Here is a 19,941-nt window from a genome sequence, read left to right as displayed (position 1 = left end):
TGCCTGAACTGGAGTTGATAACTTTTTAGAAAGAAATAAGATAGGGATTCAGATTCAGAGTAATATTAGTTAATTTATTGTGTTCACTATGTGTCTCTCTGTTCATACTTCTTCATTCTAGAATTTGTTTAATAAACATTTAAGTTTAGTAAAGTATCAGACAAGGAAGGAAAGATCAAATCTCAACGATCACCTGGTTTATTGTACAAGAAATTTAAAGGGAACATTTATACAGTTTAAAAACCTTTGTATATATTTGGGGGTCTGTTAATTCTAATTCATAGTAGAATCAAAGCATGTATGAAGTTTTATTGATTATAAATTTGATTGGAATATTGTGTTTAATTATACTTTAGCCATTTATATGTAAACTGGAATATTCATACTATTTGATGGGACCAGTTAGCATTCTCTAGTAAGAATTTCAGTTTTTTCCTATTACACCCATACTTTTTACTTCTTTAATACTGCTAAATAAAAGTGCACAATTGTTTTAAGTATGTGTGTTTGATTTTGTTTTATTCTCTTAAGATGCTGTGCCACCTTCTGAACAATCTGTGTCTGTAAACAGCATGAAATTAACAGAAGCAGAGATTCAGACAGAGAAGCAGTCTCATACAGCATCCACAGTCCTCAAAATCCTAAGAAAATCTTCAGCAGAATCTGACAATTTGGATAGTTTACTCCCATCAGCTATTCTCAAAGACTTAGGAAACGCGAGCAAAATATCTCCCATATCACTGACTAAGTCTGAAGATGCAGTGAGTTATGACTGTCCCACTACCAGATCTATAGTGCAAGCGATAGCAGAATCAAAAGAATTAGAGGTTGAAATAGCCTCCCAGGCTTATGAAATATCCAGTGCCTCCGTTTTTGATTTAAATCAAAACAATTCAGTTCCTTTAAAGAGAGAGGTCCCTCCAGAGACTGAGCTGTTGGAAAAGAATCAGTTTGTCTTGGAATGCATAAGTGTGCAGGAAATCAAGGAGATGCCAAGTGAAAGGTTCAATGATGATGAAAGTATTACATCAGTCAAATCTGTTTCAGAACAGATTTCCATTTGTGAAGAGCAATCATATTCTAGTGATTTTGAAGAGTCTTCCTTAGGAACAGATATATCAAAAAGTGATATAGTTCTTACTGAATATCAAAGAGATATTTTTCAAGCACCTACATTATCTTTCAGACAAGATACAGGATCACAGGGAGAGAACTCCTTGTACACAAGGCCTCCTAGGAGTGAATCCCCTGGTTTTGGAAGCGAGGATGAAATAAGTGAATGTCTCAGTGAAAAATCTTTGTCTGTAGCTGATAGCATTCAATCAGAAAGATTGTTAGAACTCAAGTCACCAACAGAATTTGTGAAAAATAAAGATTGTGGTGATGTGGAAAAAGAACCATTTGATGATGATGATGATTTATGTTGGGCTTCCAGTTTCAAGGCATCATCAGAAAAGCAAGAAGATATTTTGCGAGGTTTCAGCATTGGTGACCGAGTTGTTGTGAGTAATGTATACTCTGGAACGCTGAAATTTAAAGGTTGGACAAATTTTGATAAAGGTTTTTGGGCTGGTGTAGAATTGGATGAACCAGAAGGAAACAATAATGGTTCTTACAATGGTATTCAATATTTTGATTGTAAAGAAAATCATGGTATTTTTGCCCCTCCACAAAAAATATCTCTTTTTTCAAAAAGTTTTGGTAATGACTTAGATTCAAATGAAAATTCTTTCTTTAAGCATGAACAAGATAATCAACACAAAACAAATCGGGAAGGCTCAGGCACTCTTGAAAAAGAAAAGAATAAAAGAAATACAAATGAGAAATCTCCAAGAGAATCATCTGCCTTAAAAGGCTCAATTGGAGCTGGAGATTATGTAAAATTCAATAAATCAAGTGACTGTCTGGTAGTTATTAGTACTATTGATGGGTTTGATCAAGAAACCAGTGGCTTTGACTCTCCCAAATCCTCTAAAAATGATAATGGTATGTTACCTCCTGCCATTTCTAAGATCCACAAAGAAGATTCTGCTATTGAAGTTGGAGGGGATTTGGACAGCAACTTTCCTGGGAAATGGAAGCACCGGTCAGTGTGGCAAGAGCAAACAGAAAACAGGTTTTCTCCCAGTAATCTGGAAAAATCTGCAACGCCACTTCTGGACTTATTGACAAAAGAAAGAAGCCAACTAGAAGCCCAACTTAAAGTCCCATCCCAAGAAAAGGAAGATCTACTAGATCGAGAGGAAAGAGTTGGTTTATTGGCTGACAGTCTCCTGCAAGGTTTTGTGAAAGACACAGTCAGTCAATTTCAGCAAATCAAAAAGGCAAGGAACGAGAAGATCCATTTTAGCAATCAAGGACTCAGTGCTGTCCAAGAAAATAACTTGGCAACTGATGAACAGCAGAGGTTTTTAGTGGTATCAGAATTGGATGATGGAGAAGAAGTATCTTCCCCAGATATGTGTCCCAGACCAGTAAGTATAGTTAATAATTAAGATAAGTAAGACTAGAGTAATGTTTCAGTTATGAAGTTTGACAGGCTGTGGCTTATTAATAAGCTGTGTCTTAACAAAGATGTTTCTGTTTCACATTTTTGTTTGTTTTTAATCACCTTTGTTTTTATCAGTGTTTGTACACCGGCACATTCAAATCAGACTTGCCATAGTTCACAACACTTTCTTGCACCCTAAGAACAAAAAAGAATCTTAACTGAAAATATGACTATATATCATTAAATTTTAAAGCGTTCATGGATAACGCATATCAAAATCAGGAATATAGTGCAGGAAATACTTAAGGTACTAAGTAATAACAACTTTCTTATTATTTAGGAAAGCCCTGTATTTGGTGCCAGTGGACAGGAAGAACTTGCCAAGAGGCTGGCAGAACTGGAACTTAGCCGGGAGTTTCTGAATGTGTTAGGAGATGACCAAGATTGGTTTGATGACGATTTTGGCTTGAGTTCACATAAGCTCCCTCAGAACCAAGTTGAAGAATCAGCAGTATTACCTAAGATAGAACTGCCAAAAGTGTCCCCAAAGCCATGTGAAGAACCTTTGGCTGCACCATATCTTGCAGAAGAGGTGGAGGAATTGGTGCATGCAGCAGCTGAGAAGCTATGGAAATGCAAAGAGTTGGGGTTTGATCTTCAGGCTCTCAGTAACCCCAGAGACATGAATGAATACCCCCAAAATGATGACATTGAAACTGTTAGTAAACAAATCTACGAAAAGGTATGACAGTTATCTCAGATTATTGTGAAATGTATAAAAATAGAGAAAATGTACCAAAGGAGTCCCGAATCTGTTAAAAAAGAAGAAGGAATGCTGTTTTGGACTCAGTGATAGAATGCAATATAAAATAAGTGTGTGGTGTGTTTGTGGAAGACAGATAAAATGAAGTGTAAGAGAAAAGAGGTTATGGAGGCATTTTTCAAAAGTGATATAAACAGTAAAAATCTTGGCCCCAAGAATGCAATAATTAAGCAAAATTATATCCCACTTGCTGCATAGCAAATATTCAGCATAAATACTTTCATAAATATTTTTGTTTGGTTCTTTGAAAAATGATACAGTATTATAATGTACAATGGTAATACAGTGTTATTTTATTTTTATTTTTATCAAGGCTGTGTTTGATTTAACAAGAGAGATTTTTGAAGAAATCTTTGCAGAAGATCCAAATTTGAATCAGCCATTGTGGATGAAACCCAGCAGGATCATTTCTGGTTACTTTCGACGAGTAAAAGATCCAAGTGATCTTGAAGAAATAAAAGTAGGAATAAGATTAATAGCTTGAATTTTAAATATATTTATAGAAACAAAGTACAGTTCATCTAGACAGCAGTTCTCAGATGTTTTTGTCTCAGGACGTCGTTACATTCTTAAAAATGATTGAGGGCTCCAAAGACCTTTGGTTTACATGAGTTATATTTATGGATATTTACTGTATTAAGGTTTAAAACTGAGAAAATTTAAAAGCATTGTCTTCATGGAATCTCTGAAAGGGACTTGGGCTCTCCCAGGAGTCCCCAGTTCATGCTGAGAACCACTGATCTAGAACTTGAGGTAGAATGTGAAGTCTGGTGGAAGTTTATTATGCATTTTTATTTGAAAAATGATTTTCTTACACCATCAGTCATGTTCCAAGATGAGTGGTACATATGATACTGCACTGCTCAAAAAAATAAAGGGAACACAAAAATAAGACATCCTAGATCTGAATGAATGAAATATTCTTATTAAATACTTTGTTCATTACATAGTTGAATGTGCTGACAACAAACTTACACAAAAATTATCAATGGAAATCAAATTTAGCAACCCATGGAGGTCTGGATTTGGAGTTACACTCAAAATTAAAGTGGAAAAAAACACTACAGGCTGATCCAACTTTGATGTAATGTCCTTAAAACAAGTCAAAATGAGGCTCAGTAGTGTGTGTGGCCTCCACGTGTCTGTATGACCTCCCTACAACACCTGGGCATGCTCCTGATCCCTCTCTCCTGAGGGATCTCCCCCAACTCCTGGACAGTCTGTGGTGCAACGTGGCGTTGGTGGATGGATCGAGACATGATGTCCCAGATGTGCTCAATTGGATTCAGGTTTGGGGAACGGGCAGGCCAGTCCATAGCATCAATGCCTTCGTCTTGCAGGAACTGCTGACACACTCCTGCCACATGAGGTCTAGCATTGTCTTACATTAGGAGGAACCCAGGCCAACCGCACCAGCATATAGTCTCACAAAGGGTCCGAGGATCTCATCTCGGTACCTAATGGCAGTCAGGCTACTTCTGGTGAGCACATGGAGGGCTGTGCAGCCCCCTAAAGAAATGCCACCCCATACCATTACTGACCCACTGCCAAACCGGTCATGCTGGAGGATGCTGCAGGCAGCAGAACATTCTCCACGGCGTCTCCAGACACTGTCACATCTGTCACATGTGCTCAGTGTGAACCTGCTTTGTGAAGAGTGTGAAGAGCACAGGGCACTAGTGGCGAATTTGCCAATCCTGGTGTTCTCTGGCAAATGCTAAACGTCCTGCACGGTGTTGGGCTGTAAGCACAATCCCCACCCGTGGATGTTGGGCCCTCATACCACCCTCATGGAGTCTGTTTCTGACTGTTTGAGCAGCCACATGCACATTTGTGGCCCGCTGGAGGTCATTTTGCAGGGCTCTGGCAGTGCTCCTCCTGTCCCTCCTTGCACAAAGGAGGAGGTAGCGGTCCTGATGCTGGGTTGTTGCCCTCCTACGGCCTCCTCCACGTCTCCTGATGTATTGGCCTGTCTCCTGGTAGTGCCTCCATGCTCTGGACACTACGCTGACAGACACAGCAAACCTTCTTGCCACAGCTCGCATTGTTGTGTCATCCTGGATGAGCTGCACTACCTGAGCCACTTGTGTGGCTTGTAGACTCCGTCTCATGCTACCACTAGAGTGGAAGCACCGCCAGCATTCAGAAGTGACCAAACCATCAGCCAGAAAGCATAGGAACTGAGAAGTGGTCTGTGGTTACCACCTGCAGAACCACTCCTTTATTGAGGATGTCTTGCTAACTGCCTATGTTTTCAACCTCTTGTCTATTCCATTTGCACAAGAGCATGTGAAATTGATTGCCAATCAGTGTTGCTACCTAAGTGGACAGTTTGATTTCACAGAAGTGTGATTGACTTGGAGTTACATTGTGTTGTTTAAGTGTTCCCTTTATTTTTTTAAGCAGTGTATCTCTCATTTTTCCAGTACAGTTTCTTCTTACTGTATTGCTGATTTCATTTAAATATTAGTTTGAAACTGGATGTGGATGAATGCTTCTATTTCTTAAAACTAAAATAATAAAGGCTTTAACTGTCAATATTTTACACTGTTCCAGTTATAAATCAATCCAAGATGGCTTACATCTAGCATATAATTTTTTTTAAAAAAAATACAATGAATGATAACCAATATATAAAGAATTAAAACTCTTCCAATACAGCAACTAATAATAGCTATATCTGGATTAATGAGTCAAGGAGTGGAGATAGTTCCAAAGAATGCCTGATGCTGCTTTTATCTGTATTCTGGAATGTACAATGGTTGAATCAGTGTCATAATTCATAATGAACTTCATGGATATTTCTAGAGTTAGCTACCAAGTTGCTTTACTACAGTTGTAATTACCTAGCAATACAATGTGTTTTCTGTTGCATATATGCCATGTCTGTGACCTCACTAGAAATCGTCTCCCTGAAAGCTGCTTGTAGAATTGATGTTGCAACTAGAGAAAATGTATTTAGTTAGCATTCATTATTATTTTTATTTCTCCTTTATCCGAGGTCTTTATAACAGCTGAGGTTTTAAAGCTCTTAAATTTGAGAAAGGAATCAAATAATAAAACAGACTGGCAGAAAATGATGAAATTTGGACGGAAAAAAAAGGATAGAGTGGATCACATATTGGTTAGTAATTATTTTTTCAGTTTTACATTATAGTCAGGCATAAATACCTAGCAATCTGCATGGTTTGAAAAAATGGGTTAGATCTAATGTTGTTTACATATTAGCTTGTTCTTCTTTCCCAGATTTGCTTTCAGTCCTCCTAAACAGAAGAATTGTAGACTATCAGGCGAATTAATGTATGCTTTTGAAGAACCACATTTTCCTTGTGTGTATGCATCCATATAAACTATGGATAAATGTCAAGTAAAATTACGCATTTCCAAATTTAGATTTTTAAGCAGAATAAAGATTTTTATTGTTATTATTTACTAGGGTATATAGGCCACTCCAATCAGAACCATCTCACTCTACAGTAGGCTATTTGGTTGTTTAATGTATTTATAGATACCGAAATACGCTTGTGATATAAGAGACGTTGTTTAATAACCTACATATGTGCATACCTCTGGAAAAAATGGTGCCTTATTGTTGGTTGAGGGCCCAAATGATTTTCAGCAGATACAACAAGAAAATGATAGCTGTTTTAACACAAAAATTGAGTGAATGATTGCAGATGATGCAGATTATGAATAATCATTCATAAATGGCAAAAAGAAATAGAGCAAAAAGATGAAGGTGTGCTTTTTGGAAAAAGTTTATTACAGATGGGAAAATAGATGGAGAAAGTTCAAGATGTGCAATTGCTGATAGAAAGGTAATGGGTAGTATTTGGTCTATTGTAAAGAATAAATGTCAGTGGAAAAGTGTGCTTCTAATCACTTTCTAAAGTGAAAGTAAGAGTTGACTAAAGTAAAAAAGCAAACGTATGTTTAATTTCTTAGGAATTGGGTATTTAAGTATTCATGATAAAGCAAAATATAAGGTTAAGAATACACAGCTGTTTGGGAAATGTAGACTGAAAACAAAAATGAATGATCATTATAAATGTACATTGAGGATAAAAATCAAATTGCAAAATAAATATATGAAGGAAAAATTAATGTGTTGAGAGGAAGGAGAAGGGTGAGAAAATGGCTGCCTGGAGTTGACAAGTTCTTGAAAAACAGGCAAAAAGTATAAAAGGCACAATACAGACATTGTGGAAACAAAGAAGGTATGGAAAGGTAATGAATAGTGTTGATATAAATTAACTTTAGTATCTTTCTTTTTTATGTATCTCATGCTTATAATTTCTTATTCTTTTTCTGTACAGTCTTGCTTACCCATAAGTGAATAGAATGATGGATGTACACAGTATGTTTATCTGTATATAACCATCTAAAGCTAGCTTAAACTTTTTTTCAAAAATATTTTACAGCAAATTGGCTACTTTTAGAGATAGCTTGAGCATAGGGAAATTTTTACTCCATAACCTTAATGCATATATAACTATTTAATAACTCTGACACTGTTGTAAAGTATGAATAGGTTTAAAATTACTAAGAAGTAACATGAGTAATTTCAGTGGAATATGAGTCACACCAAAGCCTGGCTTACTGGAGTGGCCAGAATCATTGATAAGTGATGGTGATGATTGATTGATTGACTGATTGATTGATTGATTGATTGACTGACTGACTGACTGACTGACTGACTGCCAGCAAGTTAGTGTTGACTCTTCATGATCTCATAAATAGTGATATCATCCTATTTTTACATTTTTGGTATAACTGAAATATATCTAGAACTTATTCATTTTCTTTCCTGTGAGTTGTTGAAAATCTGTAGCTTTTATATAATGATGTTTAGATGGATTTACAATAATACTTTTGATGATATATGTTTACAGAGTAGTATATTAATAGCGGTGACTTTTCTCCCTCCCCTTTCTAATTCTAAGGTTCAAGAATTGCATGAAGAAGAGGCTCAGTGGGTGAACTATGATGAAGATGAGCTGTATGTGAAGATGCAGCTAGCAGATGGGATTTTTGAGGCCTTAATTAGAGACACTATTGATCTCCTCAATCAGATCTTTGAAAAACAGAAAATGTTTGTCTAACATCAAACCATATTTTTGTTCAAAATTGATTGGCTGAGAAGTGATACAACGTCTCCTCTTCCTGTGCTGCCTTTGGATCTCCTACACTGGATTTGTTCCAAAAAGGCTCCCACTCCCCTAGTATGTTTTTGCCAATTCAGTATGTACAATAATACTTGGCATTTGTTCTTTCAATATTGGCAGTTTGCAAATGGTTGGGGTGGAGCACCAAGAACCAAACGATGGAAAACTCAAGTTACTAGTAAACATTCTTCATGTTAATAACTGCTCTACTTTGTTTTATGTGTAATTTATAATTGTTTTCTGACTTAACAATGTATATGTCAGTCCAACCAAGTATCTGCTCCTCACTCTTATGTAATTTTAATCTTTTTGTCACATTGTGGATCTTCTGTCATTGGATTAATGCATGAGGATCTGAGGAGTCATGCCTCCTTTTTTCAACTAAATTTTTATTTCCATTTCTTAAACAGTTAATCTGAGATGCTTTTTTCTACTTTTCCACTATATTTGTTTTTTCCTCAGTGAACCACCAGCTGTTCCTCAGTAAATGGTACTCAGGATTCTCTCAGGATTTTAATATGTGAGAGATAGGAAAAAATGCTTACATAATGTGGGCCACTGATCCCTTTGATTCCTCCCTTGCTTACCACCTTACTGTAATGTACTGGTGAAACCATTTACTTGAACTAGCTAGGGTTAGGAGTGTATGTACCAAAGAGAGTGATACCCAGTGCTTGACTCTGGACCTGATTTTTTTATGCTTGTGACATTTGTTATAACTTATTTTATAACTCCTAAAAAAATAATGGTTGAGTGCTCTGTGGATGCACTGTTACAGGATTTAAAACGTCAGAATATCTGTACATTAGGAATGCATCTGTCTTATAAAAATGAGGTATCATACTATGTGCAAGAAATGCATCAGAGATGAGAGTCGACAAAGATCCAAATGCATGTTTTTTTCTCCTCTGTGGGGTAGAAACGGATTGTGAAGAGGCCCATGTTATATTAAACTAATGTACTTGGAAAGGAAAATAGGATGTCAAAGGCCCTTTTGCCAAGATTTCCATGACTATTAGAGTGGGCCACTGTCAAACCCAGTGTGGCTTATACTGCCTCCATGCCTCCTCTCCCACCCCCAAAGTTTTCTCCAGGGAATACAAAATAATGTAGGCTTGACTACTGATGCCTTAATTTGAAATCTGGATTACTTGAGGAAATATTGAATCAGAGTGGATTCAAAATCTGTTAATCTATCCCAGCAGAGATCGTGTTCCAAAGCATAGGAGAAGGCATTCCAAAGAGTCTATGCGCCTATTTATGCCCTTTTTCCTTTCATCTTTAGTTTCTTGGTCTTCCAGTCAGTATATGTCTGCAAGTACTCTCTCGTGGATCTCTTTTGAAACTTTTTTTTATTTGTTTGCTGTTTGCACAGTAACACACAACCAAGATAGCTCCTTTTAACCAGAAAATATAAAAAAAACGTTGTTGGCATACAATCAGAACTGCTCATAGGTAGATTGACAGAATCACATTTGTAAACTTGGGATGATTAATTATACTGAAATGGGCTAAAGGAACAAAAGACAGAATAACTAGCACATAGACTTTAGTAGCATGTAAATGTCAATTTTAAACAAATCTGGTGGAGCAAGCTGCTATGAGTTAAGTACTTTTCATACTGAACCTCAGAATGTTTTTAATGCATATTTAATACTTAACTGGTTTTTTTCTGTTTTGAAACAAATGAGGCCATTTTCTAACAGTTTTAGGTTTTGCCATTTTGGGGTCATCCATGTCTTGCCCTACCTACATAGCTAAATTATGAGAATCAAGGGAATATCCAAGCAAAGAGGATGGGGGAAGTCATGAACTTAAACTGATAACTATTGATCAAGCAGAATGTTGACATGACAGAATGTTGATTAAAGCAATAGAATAATATATACAATAAATTGCTTAACTCAGATTTGTTGCTGAGGAACGGGGCCAACATATGGTATAGATTTAAACTGAGAGAACTGTAGCTATTATAACATTTTTTGCAAGGCAACAATTACTTGAGCATGAATCCAGGTACATTCTAGCAACAATTTTGGCTGTGAAGGAATGGTGTTCAACATTGCCTTATCAGGCCCATATATACCAGAAAGGGCAACCCATTCAGGCCTTATATGGCATTTTTCGTCTGTCCCACAACTGTATGTGGCATAGTTCTGGGAATTCACTTTATCCTTAAAGATACTTCTGACTGCTCACTACATGCAACTAAGTTTCAGCTAAATTGACCTAACGACTGAACTGCATGTTATCAAAGCTGCACAATTTCTAGTTTTGTATCAGGCTGGTATGGTGTAGGCTGTTAAGGGCGGTTAACACTGCGATTCTTGAGAAAGAAATTCCCTTTTGGCTGAAGTGTAATTATTCTAATCACATCTTGCAATTGAATAGAGTGGGTGAGAAACTTGAGGAAAGAGGAGGAAAGAGTGCATAATGACTTGCCTTAAATAGCTGTTCTGGGCAACCTCCTTTTGTTCATTTCACTGACATATTAAGGATGTGTTGTTTCCCAAATCCCCTTTCTGCTGCCTCTATCCAGATGACCCCAAATATTGATGCCTCTATGGTTTTTTTTCCCCTGCTAGGGAAGGGTTATACTGAGGTGCTCTCTCATAAAAAGGGCTGGAGAATTGAGCTCAAATACCTGTTGATTTCAGTGATTCTGGCTACCAGATTCAACTTTTGCACCATCTCACAGAACCAACCTACTTACTATTATAGTTTTCTACAGTGCTTAATTATTCCTGCAAGTGAGATTGGAGAGCCATGCAGCTACTCTGAAAAACACCTAAAAACATTTTTTGGGATTCACTATAATACCTCTAGCTCACTTTGAAAAATCCTATGTGCGCATAAACATGAAATACATGCTGTTGTTACCTACAGATTCATGAAATCACATACCTGAATGTCATTCCCCCACTTTTTTTTTATTTGCATGCAAATGCAGGCATGATCATTGTGTATACTAAATGTGAAAGTGAATTTTAACATAGTGCCCAGTGAATCCTTTGGAAAGTTGTCCTTTTCCCATCAGAGTTTGGAATGGACTTAAGCAGCATAGAGGAGTTTAATTATGACAAAGAATCACTAATTGTCTTGGAGAGTATATCCTGAATATATGAAATTATATTATGCCCAGCCATCAGAATTCACTTTAGAGAAAAATGCTGACAATAATATGTATATATGGAGAGAGAGCAGCTAGAAAATATGGACTGTTGGTGCTCTTTTATTCTATATTAAAATGAATTTTAATTCATTAAACATTAATGTGAATTTTTGAGGAAAATTGCTTACCACAAAATGTATGCAAATATAAAGAGCAACAATCTTTGTGGCTCTGTTCCTGACCTATAGATTTAAGATAAAATTCTGAAGATGTCCTATTAAAGCTCAATTTAAATGCAAAAACATCACCAAAAAGATTATTTTATGTGTTATTGTATAATCATTTACTTCAAAGGGAGGCTTGAATAGGACAGTAGTTCCATGGATTGTAAGCTGCCGCCTTTCAGTGCTCCAGTATTTCCGAAAATTTAACAGCAAGGTTTTATGGCCTGTTTGGCAAGGGGGAGGAGGACAAATGGATGATCTTTTAAAAAAAACACGTGGCCTTAGCATTTTTTGCAATACTTGAATAAAAGTGTGTATTCACTAAAGAAATACCATAGCACAGCATTCAGAGACCTTTGAAGTCACTGCACAGTAAAGCCTTTTTTTTTCAAGCAAGTTTGTTATTTAATCAGAATTGATTGACTTGTGTTCCAGCAGCAAAAACAGTTTTGACCGTTGTAAAGTAATTCTTTGTAAATTGTACATTGTCAATATAAACAAGCAAAACTCATCTGAATTAATGTAAAATCTCATGGATAAAGAATGAAAAACTCTATAACACATTGCAGTAAATAAACGTTTTGAGAGAGCCTTTGCTGTACATCTGCAGAGTTGTCTTGGAGAAACTATTCTTCCTTGCATACTGTGCTGTGCAGATACTGTTTCTGCCTATGTGTTTATGTAAGTAAGTTATTCATAGGGTTCCAGGCCAATTTCAGCCACTGTACGCACTTCTTTGTGTAGTACGGCTTGGTAGAATACAGGGTGTTAAGGTTCATGTACTTTTGAAATGTAAAATAAAACAGTATAGTCTCTTTACACCAATGTAAATACCTTTGTTATATTGAGATGTACTTTAAGAGAATAAAATCTGTAAATAAAGTGATTTATAAATTATCCAAATAGTTTATCAGTTGTTAAAATAAAGTACATTTGTTCATATGCTGTTTGTTCTGGATGAATCTAGGTCTCAGTTCTCTTCAAAAATATTTGCTGGGGACAAGGTATGCTTTAATTACACAGATAGTTTTGTTAATCAAGCCAGTGTTTCTGGGCATTCCAACATGAAGATATTTGATTTCACAGCCCTCAATAATGGATTCTTCTATATGCAGAAAATGTGTTTACTAATATTAGCAATAATTATTTCTTCTCAGTTGCCACTTGAGGTTCTTTAAGCCTAGAAAAGAAACAGAATAGCTCTAAGCCAGAGGTTTCCACCCTTGGTCCATGGACCAGCAACTGGGCCATGGCATGCTAGAAACCGGGCCACACAAACAAGTTCTGTCAATATTCTGAGTTTTCTTTACTAATCATGGCTTAAATTAATGGATACAGACAAATCTTTTGCTAAGACAAACTTGTTTATTATAAGAAGCAGCAGACAATATAGAACGGTGGTGAACGTATGGCACACTTGCCATCATCCCAGCTCAGCTCCACTGCATTTCTCCGTGGCATTTCTCTCTGTCATTTGTTCCATCAAACGAAACAAACTCACATAAAAAAAAGATCTCACCACTGGCAGAGCTGCCATTGTTGGGATGCCCATCTCCCGCCAGCCAGCCGGTCTTTGGGTCTCTGCTGTGCATGCACCTGCGCATGCATGTGCCCGTGCACCTTGCAGTTTGGACATGTGGCACTTGCACTTTGGGCACGCAGTGCCTAAAAGGTTTGCCATTAGTGGTATATAAAATGAGAAATGGTTCCCTGAAGATGGGCTCTAGCATAAGTCTGAAAGCTCGGAAGACAAAACCTCTGCTCTTGGTGACCAACACAGATTGGATCCTGCAATATTATCCTGGGACACATCCATTTGTAAGATAATACAGTCTGAAATTCAGAGGCTGTAGGCAACCTTGTTCTCTTAACTCAGTTTCATGAGTTAAATTCTTGGCCTTTTGTTAGCATTTATTACTTGTCTATGCCAGTTATTTAGTAACTTATTTTCAATAAAGACTGAAATTGTGAAAAGAAATTAAACCTTGGTAGAATATTTAACTGCTGCAGCTCTTCATCCAGAATAATTTTATATTTCTATTTTATTGTTTTTCCAAGATGACAATTATTCTTAAATAAATATTTATTTTCTACTTGAGGGGGAGGGAACCTCTAAATATTAAACTGTTTAGCATCATGTTAAAGCCTATGGTTTGATACACGCATTGCTTTTCTTTTTCTGTCAGATTCCATGTCAACATTTGAGGGTTTTTCTTCATTATTCCGATAACTTGACATTGAACCATATTGTTGTGCATGCTCCATCAGCCATGTTAAAATCTCTAGGCTGAGCAATTATAAGTACAGTATCATCAGCAAATAAGTTTGCTTATGTTCTTGTGTGGCTATTTCTGCACCAAATTGTTATTTTGGTGTAGCTGAATTTCCAGTGGTTCCAGTGCCAGTAAAAACAAAATGAGAAAGGGAACTCCCTCATCTTGTCCCCTTGGATTTCTCATATTGTTGTATAATAAGACTATTTACAATATATTTATAAATGCTTTATAAATGCTCTGTACCATGGGCAAAAATGATGGCCACACTCCTTTGTTTCTCAAAACTACAAAATAAAAGGGTCAAAGGCTTTTTTCAGCGTCAAGAAAACTCAGCCACTTTTTTTATTTTTCTGATTTACCTTAACAACAAATATATTTCAAAGAGATACATAATAATCTAATATCTTATACATCTCTGAGATAAAGCCATCTGATCAGGATGTTTCAATTCAGTTAAAAAGCCATTTAGTATCTTAGCAAGAATTACTGTTAAAAATGTATAATTCATAGATAGTAAAGAGATGGATTTATAGGCTTCAGGAATCTTTCCTTTTCTACCAATCAAAGAAATGAAAGCTTTATATACTTCTTTCAAATGAGAGATTGACCTCTTAAGTAGCTTTAAAATTGGTTTTTTTAGGTAAAATAGAATTGAATTCTTTATTGGCCAAGTGTTATTGGACACACAAAGAATTCTCCGATGCATAAGGTCTCAGTGTACATACAAACAGCAAAATGATAAATCATAGATCATAAATCATACGATACAAAAATAAATCATAAGATACAAGCAACAATGGATAAATTATAATATACCAATAGAAGAAGGTAGTAGGAAAGATGAGAGGTGAGAAAGATGAAAAGATGTCAAGGATAATAGTAATACAGCCATTAATACATGGGTAAGTATTTTTAGGCCTAAAACTGCTGTGGGAGTGAGGTGTTTAGCACAGTGATGGCATGGGGGAAGAAACTGTCTTTGTAACTAATTGTTTTGGCCTATAGCGGAATCTTGAGGGGATAAGTTGAAACAGTTTATGTCCAGGATGTGAGGGGTCTGTAGATATTTTCTCAGTCCTCTTTCTGGCTCATGCAGTATACAGGTCCTCAATGGAAGGCAGGCTGGTTGCAACTGTTTTTTCTGTTGTTTTTTCTTCAGTCCTAACTAATGTGCCAAACTAGACAGTTTTAGAGGTACAAGTGCAGGTAGAATTAGCTGATTAGTTATGAGTTATGGTGAAAGTTAAACTAAGATGAGAAGTGTCCTGAAAATCAGATATTAAAAGACAACCATTGGATTTGCTACTTCATACTTTATTTCTGAGGTTTCTAAGGAAGCGACCTGGCTGCTGGTGAGGGATTTTCATCTGAACACTCTCCAGAGAATAATGGTTATTAACAGTAAATAAGATGAATTTATTTTTGTGGGAGAACATTCATTACCAGAAATGTCCTTTCAAACCAGAGGATTAATCAGAAGGGCAAAGTCCCCCTCTATTGTACACTCACGCCATGTCAAGATGCGCATATTAAAGGAACAGAGTTTGTGCCACAATGTTGCAATGCACGCTTCATCCTTTCCTCCCTCACACACACACACACACACACACACACACACACACACACACACACACGCCTTGGTGCAGATGCTGATCTTTGATATACTTTTGCCTTCATCCCAGTGTAGCATTCTAGCAAGAGAAAGAATAATGGGGTCACTGACACTTGTTTTCAGTTTCTATCTCTTATCTCTACAGGGAACAAAAGAGATATTTTGAATTCTTAAGAGCCAGGGCAAAAAATAATAATAATAATTTTGTAGAGATGTCCCCAACAGCTATTCTGTGGGATAAGATGGCAAAGTTTAAATCACTGAGAGAGGAGCAAGCATTGGTTTCAAATCTGCAAGAAAAAGCAACAGCTGAAGCCAAGATCTTTTTTTTTAGCCTAGCTAGGAATGTCCTTTGGCTGAAGATCAGCTTCTGACTTTGGCACAGACTGAATCTATTTGGAGAAGAAATTAACCCACATGAAGCTTTATTCTTGCCATCTTGTAGTCTCAGCTATCTGAATATGCAGCAGGGAGCAAAGTTCATCTTCAAAACATCTTCACATTTCAACAATAAGGGGAAGTGGAAAGTTCCAAACCAACCTTCCCCAGTCTTGGACTAGGACAGCTGAGAATTAGGAGAAATAAAGATTGATATTGTTCAATGTTGCAGGTTGGAGGGTAACTGCAAATACCCGCCAAAAGTTGGGTTCCTGAGCTCTAAGGTGAATACACATAGACAATTTATAAGAACTCTTCAATGCACCAATAATATAATGTGAGATAGCAACAGTCTAAAACAGAGGTCTCCAAACTTGGCCATGCTGGCTGGAGAATTCTGGGAATCAAAGTCCACAAGTCTTAAAGTTGCCAGGTTTGGGGACCCCTGGTCTAAAAAGAAAGGAAAAAAGGCCTCATGTGTGCCTTGAATCTTATTCATTAAAATGGTTCCTATTTCTTCAGGCCTCTAAAGGAGACTTGTGGTTGCTGTAAGAGTCACAACAGAATCTTAAAACAGAATCCCCTTTCTGTACATTCAGACTGCCACATTCTATCCCATCCTCAACAGAAAGAAAGCAAGAAAGAAAAATACAGGTGGTCCTTGACTTAAAATGGTTTGTTTAGTGACCACTCGAAGTCCCGACAGCACTGAAAAAAGTGAGTTATGACCATTTTTCACACTTACAACCGTTGCGGCATCCCCATGGTCACCTGATGAAAATTCAGGTGCTTGGTAACTGACTTGTATCTATGACAGTTGCAGGGTCTTGAGGTCATGTGATCATCACCTTTTGTGACCTTCTGACAAGCAAAGTCAATGGGGAAATCAGATTCACTTAACAACCGGGTCACTAACTTAACAACTGCAGTGATTCAGTGAACAACCGTGGCAAGAAAGGTTGTAAAATGGGACAAAATTAACTTAACAAATGTCTCACTTAGCGACAGAAAATTTGGGCTCAATTGTGGTTGCAAGTCAAGGACTACTTGTACAAGTCAGACAGTGGACCCCTCCTTGTCTGGTTTCTCAAGAGAAAGGAAGCCTAACAAACACTTTATTATTTATTTATTATGAAATTTATTTGCTGCCGATCTCGTTTCAAAGCGACTCTGTTAGCACTTTCTCCTCTGTTTGTTCCCTTTGGCTTCGTAGGTGGGGCTGCAAAGTCCATAACCTCACATTTCTCTTGAGGACAGAACTTCCTCCAGCAGCGATGGCTGGTTCTTAATAAATAAAAGGCCTTTCAGAGCAGCTTGAACTACCCTGAAGCTGAGCTGCAAATAAATCAGTTGTGCTGGCTGGATAAACAACCCTCTGGAGTTGCTTTCAAAGGGGGACAGAATTCCTGACACTCAGAAGGCTGTTGGTGTCTGGGTTTCCACAGCATTAATCCTGACTGACAAAACAAAACTGCTCTATTCATATTGTCGTGTCCGTTGCAGGGAAGGAGACTCGGGAGCCAGTGACTTTGATTCAGCTCTTTATTAAGTCCCGAGATCGGCTCGGGCAACAGGAGAAAAGTGGCGGCTTTTATTCTTTGGCTGCGGCGGCCGCGGCCAATGGCACCGCTTTGAATCTCCCGCGATTAGTATCCACCAATCGCGGGGATTCACGGCGGGCCAATCAGTGCGGCTCGCTCATCCAATCAGGTTGCCGTGCGTTCTGACCAATCACAATGCGGCGCTTCCAAGTATGCTAATGGCTCGTACAGAACACATATCACATGCTACACCTAAAGACAAACTATTACAGCTTATTGTTTCTCTTGGTTTGGCATAGTGGTTTCAATAGTATGGTTTAATGCAGGAGTTGCAGCTTGTCAGGAGGGGATGGGGCACGTTTATTTTTTTTCCTAAAAATAACTTATTCAGTCAAGAGAGAACAACTCATTTTGCACAGTTGCCATAATGCCATATTGAAGCCGCCCAATGATGAAACACTTAAAATGTAATGATTTAAAATGTATTATTTCTCGGCCAGTCCAAACCCAAAGATACATCAGATCAGGAGGATGTCTCTGTCTATAGATCCATGGATCCCTCCCTTTAATAAGACATATATAATCTTATTGTAATTTATTCAGTTGATAATTTTGAGCAGCCCAGAGTTGGGCAGTATATAAGTTTTATGAGTTATTATTATTATTATATTGTACAGACAGTGTTGAAGGCAATTTCATTTTATAATGACTCAAAAGAGGTCAGGATAAACAGTGAAGCACACCATCCATTTGAAGGAAATTCAAATATAGCTCAGTTCTTACCAAGTCTGAAGGTGCATCCATCAATTTTTCTTGGCCACAGTGTTGAAGTGGTTTGTTACTGCTTTCTTCTATGTCCCAGACAATAGCAATAACACTGAGACTTATATACCGCTTCACAGTGCTTGACAGCTCTTTGTAAGCGGTTTACAAAGTCAGCAAATTACCCCCAGCAATCTGGATCCTCATGGAAGACTGAGTCAACTTTGAGCTGGTGAGATTCAAACTGCTGAAACTGTTGGTAGCCAGCAGTCAGCAGGAGTAGCCTGCAGTACTGCATTTTAACCACTGTGCCACCATGGCTCCTTACAAGCTTATAACATTGGTGTTCTCTGGTCATCCCCATTTAAGTCCTAAACAGAAGCAACATTGCACAGCTTCTGAGCCCCCCCCAAAATCACCCACATGCTGCCATTTTTTGACAGCCATCAATTTTAAAAAGAAAACCATTAGATTCAGAGTGGAGCCTTGGTGGTACAGTATTTAGAATGCAGTATTGGGGGCTAATTCTGCTGACTGCCAGCAGTTTGATTCTGATCTGCTCAAGGTTGACACCACCTCCCATCCTTCTGAGGTCGGTAAATGAGAACCCAGATTGTTGGAGGGCAATATGCTGACTCTGTAAACCACTTAGAGATGGCTGTTCAGCACTATGGAGTGGTATATAAGTCGAAGGGCTATCAATACCCCTGGTGCTGGTTGGGGCATATCCACCCTTTTTTTTTAATCTTGCCATTTTATTCTGAAACTTTCTGTATTATAATCAACATTTGCACACATTTTATTTCATTGACTATAATCAGATGTAATGTGATGACATTGTCATGTAATCAGATAGAAATCACAAGGTATGATTTAAAAAAAAATGTAATTATTCATCACCTAAAGCAAATGTATTTTTAACTGAAAATACTCCCCACACAGCCTTATGCACTCATATGAATTATTTATAAAGAGCGTGTTATTTAAGCTGCTCCTAACCTGGGCTCATAACGTTGACTCTAAATTGGCTTAAGAAAAACTTGTGTGAATTGATGCCTTTTAGCAACAGGCTGCAAAGTATTGAGAATTTGAACAGCAAACTATCTTTTCGAGGAGAAAAATAGCAATTGCTTTCCTTCCTGTGGATGGATCTTTTTTTAAAAAAAAAACACCAGTTCAAAATCCTAAAAGTCCCACTCCCCCCACCTCATTATTATTTTCTCTGACCAGGTGCTTTCCCTGCCTACTTTTATTTTATACTCCAAGGATTTATCATTTTAGTATCCTGGGAGGTAGAAGAGTTTTACCTCTAGATCCCAAATAACTCAAAGAAACCTGTGATCTGTCTGAGAGCTGGAAATGAAACCCTTCTACCTTGCATGTCGGCAAAAACTGAAATCTGTGGACTTATTAAAAACAAAAACCAAGAAAAACCCAGGGGAAGGTTATCTACTCAAAAAAGGGAAAACATCAATCTTCTCTATGTTAGAGAATGATCTTAGGCTGTTTCATCAGTACTGTTGAATGGAAGTATAGAAATATGATCAGCATTGGTTT

General features: G+C 37.4%; 1 protein-coding gene across 1 annotated transcript in view; it reads left to right on the top strand.

The window, feature by feature from the left end:
* Nucleotides 1-12,089, top strand: part of CEP350 (centrosomal protein 350) — an 86,200-nt gene extending 74,111 nt beyond the window's left edge. Inside the window, exons 35-39 of the mRNA XM_087960004.1 lie at nucleotides 532-2,474; nucleotides 2,832-3,233; nucleotides 3,628-3,774; nucleotides 6,316-6,438; nucleotides 8,258-12,089. Coding sequence (XP_087816130.1) covers nucleotides 532-2,474; nucleotides 2,832-3,233; nucleotides 3,628-3,774; nucleotides 6,316-6,438; nucleotides 8,258-8,416 — 2,774 coding nt within the window. The 3' untranslated portion in view covers nucleotides 8,417-12,089. The remainder of the gene's footprint in view (nucleotides 1-531; nucleotides 2,475-2,831; nucleotides 3,234-3,627; nucleotides 3,775-6,315; nucleotides 6,439-8,257) is intronic.
* The last annotated feature ends 7,852 nt before the right edge of the window (nucleotides 12,090-19,941 follow it).

Source organism: Notechis scutatus, chromosome 3 (genome assembly GCF_049901735.1).
Source record: "Notechis scutatus isolate UNSWTSFEM ecotype Mainland chromosome 3, rNotScu1.2, whole genome shotgun sequence".
Classification (NCBI taxonomy): domain Eukaryota; kingdom Metazoa; phylum Chordata; class Lepidosauria; order Squamata; family Elapidae; genus Notechis; species Notechis scutatus.
This window is presented reverse-complemented; position numbering and strand designations above follow the sequence as displayed.